The 2,726-nt window shown below is 46.8% G+C and overlaps 1 protein-coding gene across 1 annotated transcript; it reads right to left on the bottom strand.

Annotated features, from left to right (window-relative positions):
* Positions 1 to 1,024: 1,024 nt before the first annotated feature.
* On the bottom strand, positions 1,025 to 1,868 carry LOC117039261 (loricrin-like). Its single transcript, XM_033136349.1, has one exon. The coding sequence runs from the start codon at positions 1,731 to 1,733 to the stop codon at positions 1,095 to 1,097; it is 639 nt and encodes a 212-aa protein (XP_032992240.1). The 5' UTR covers positions 1,734 to 1,868; the 3' UTR covers positions 1,025 to 1,094.
* Between the last annotated feature and the right edge of the window lie 858 nt (positions 1,869 to 2,726).

Genomic DNA, 2,726 nt, shown 5'->3' with positions numbered 1-2,726 from the left:
TTAGGAACCACCTAAGCACACCACCTTTCCCCAAATGCAGCTACCCAGACACTGAGATCATTAACTGACGTCCTCCTTTTCCTGCCACCTCTGAGAGAAGTCCATAAGCAGGTATGAGGAAATGGATCTTCTCTGTGGTAGTCCTCCATTTATGGATTTCTCCCACTATAGATTCCCACATGGCAGCTGCTTGGCTTCCTTTTGGTACAAAGTAAAGATTTGTTGTTGTTGTTGTTGTTGTTGTTGTTGTTGTTGTTGTTTTAGAGGATTGGCAGCTGAAATTGATGGAATATGCAGAATTGGAAAGTTTAACTAGGAGAATTAGATACAGGTGGGTAGCCGTGCTGGTCTGCCATAGTTGAAACAAAATAGAAAATTCTTTCCAGTAGCACCTTAGAGACCAACTGGGTTTGTTCTTGGTATGAGCTTTCGTGTGCATGCACACTTCTTCAGATACACTGAAACAGAAGTCACCAGATCCTTAAATATAGTGAGGGAGTGGGGAGGGGTATTAGTAGAATTAGAGATAACTAGTCGAATTAGAGATAAGGATGAGGCAGACTTTAAGGAGTTGTGGGAAATGTTCATAGAATTTTTTTTTTTTATGAAAAAACCCTACGGTAAACTTGTTAAAACACAAGTATGCTTTGAATAAGAACAGCAGGAGATCTTATCTGAGAAAATTGTGTTGAAGCTAAGGTGTAGAATAACTATAATATGCAGCAACATTTGAAAATTTGGGGGAACCATGGAGGTGTGTTGAATTATGACAATGACAATGAGGTGGGGGAAGAAAACACGGCAGATGTGTTGATTCTGAAATAAGTTTTATTCTCTCCCATGCGTTATGGGAAATTGAAGCAAGGAAATCAGCAGGGGTGGGTGGATGAGGAAACTCCCATCAACCACAAACACACACACATTCATAAGTTACACTGAAGAATGAATCACATACTGAACATGCAAACATAAAATGCCATTGAAGAATGAAAGGGCAAAGAAAGCAACATGAAGAAGTTAACATGTTGTTGTCAGGATGCTGATGCGAGCTAGCAAAGTTAGATTTTCTTGGGTTGCTTGGCAAATGTTGCATTTCACTTGATGCTTGGAAATGGGCAGACCTGCTTTGTTTGCCCGATGCATGGTGGGACGACAATGGGGCACTTGGTCTGTGAGGATCCGCCTCCAGACCCACCGCTGCTGCAACAGACAGCTCCACCACTGCCGCTGCTGCAGCACACAGCTCCGCCACTGCCGCTGCTGCAGCACACAGCTCCTCCTCCACCACCACCGCCGACAATGGTTTTCCCACCTGATCCTCCACCTCCTCCACCAGATCCTCCTCCAATAACCTTAACCCCACCTGAGCTTCCACCACCAGATGAGCTACAACAAACTGCACCACCACCGCCACTTCCGCCAGAGGAGCTGCAACACACTCCACCACCAGATCCCCCACCACTTCCTCCGCCTATGATGATGGTTTTCCCACCTGATCCTCCACCTCCTCCACCGGATCCTCCACCGGATCCTCCTCCAATCACCTTGACCCCACCTGAGCTTCCGCCACCGGATGAGCTACAACAAACGGCACCGCCACTGCCACTACCGCCAGAGGAGCTGCAACACACTGCACCGCCTCTGCCGCCGCTAGCTCCACAGCAAACCCCTCCAGATCCTCCACCAACTACTATGGGGATCTTTTGCTGGCCACCTCCATATCCACCACCCATTCCACCTCCAACGCAAGACCCAGAAGACTGGCCGCCACCGCCACCGCCGGATGATCCACAGCATACTGCGCCGCCGCCACTGGCTCCACAGCAAACCCCTCCAGATCCTCCTCCAATAACTACTGGGATCTTTTGCTGGCCGCCTCCATATCCACCTCCGCTTGGTATAATGATGACTCCACCGGAACCGCCGCCACCATATCCTCCTCTGCAGCCGCCTCCGCCTCCGCCTCCGCCTCCAGAGCAGCAGCAGCAACCGCCCCTTGAACTGCCACAGCAGCAACAGCTGCCCCCACTTTGTCTTTGCTGGCTCATCTTTCGGCTTTTGTGTGGCGCGTTAGATCTGGAAAGTGGACAAAGCATAGTTAATGCACACTGCTGGCTGCAATGCTCATTTCTCAAACGGCCTCATTCTCATGGTGGTCAACTTGTGTCCAGGATGCAGCGTTTGAGAGTATAGATGGTGGTTGGGGGAGCTGGATCACATGACTGACTGTGTGTGTTTGTGTGTAAAGAGAGACAGTTCAGGACCAGATTCCTTTCTCCATAAATGCCCATTCCTTTATACACTTTGATCTCTGAAACTGGCACTCTTATGGACGCCACAAGGTACTCATTGCATATTTCTAAGAAACTGATATTTTAGTGTTGCACCACGCACATTTTGGAAATCCCTGCCAATTGATATCAGGTAGGCATCGTCGCAGTAGCATTTTCTGCCCCTGCTAAAATATCTTTGTTTAATCCAGCCTACTGAGAAACAATGATGGTTTAATGCGGCTTTTTAGCTTATGGGTTATTTTAATTATCCTTTGAATGTTTTTATTTTTTAAAAAACTGAAAGAATTTACTGTTTGATTTTTTTAAAAAAAATAACCCTCTTTTGCAAACAATTGAATAGCATACAAATTTTGAGAGCTATAGGTAGGTAGGTAGATGGATGGATATGATTCTAGCTGTCGTGTAAATGTATCTAGCCAGTGCAAAAGATTT

This window comes from Lacerta agilis, chromosome 17, assembly GCF_009819535.1.
Source record: "Lacerta agilis isolate rLacAgi1 chromosome 17, rLacAgi1.pri, whole genome shotgun sequence".
NCBI lineage: Eukaryota > Metazoa > Chordata > Lepidosauria > Squamata > Lacertidae > Lacerta > Lacerta agilis.
The sequence above is the reverse complement of the archived record's forward strand: the minus strand, read 5'-3'. Positions and strand labels throughout refer to the sequence as shown.

What these genes read in the sequence shown, in the direction of transcription:
- LOC117039261 (XM_033136349.1), bottom strand. Translation starts at nt 1,733, where the DNA reads ATGGGTGGTGGATATGGAGGTGGCCAGCAAAAGATCCCCATAGTAGTT.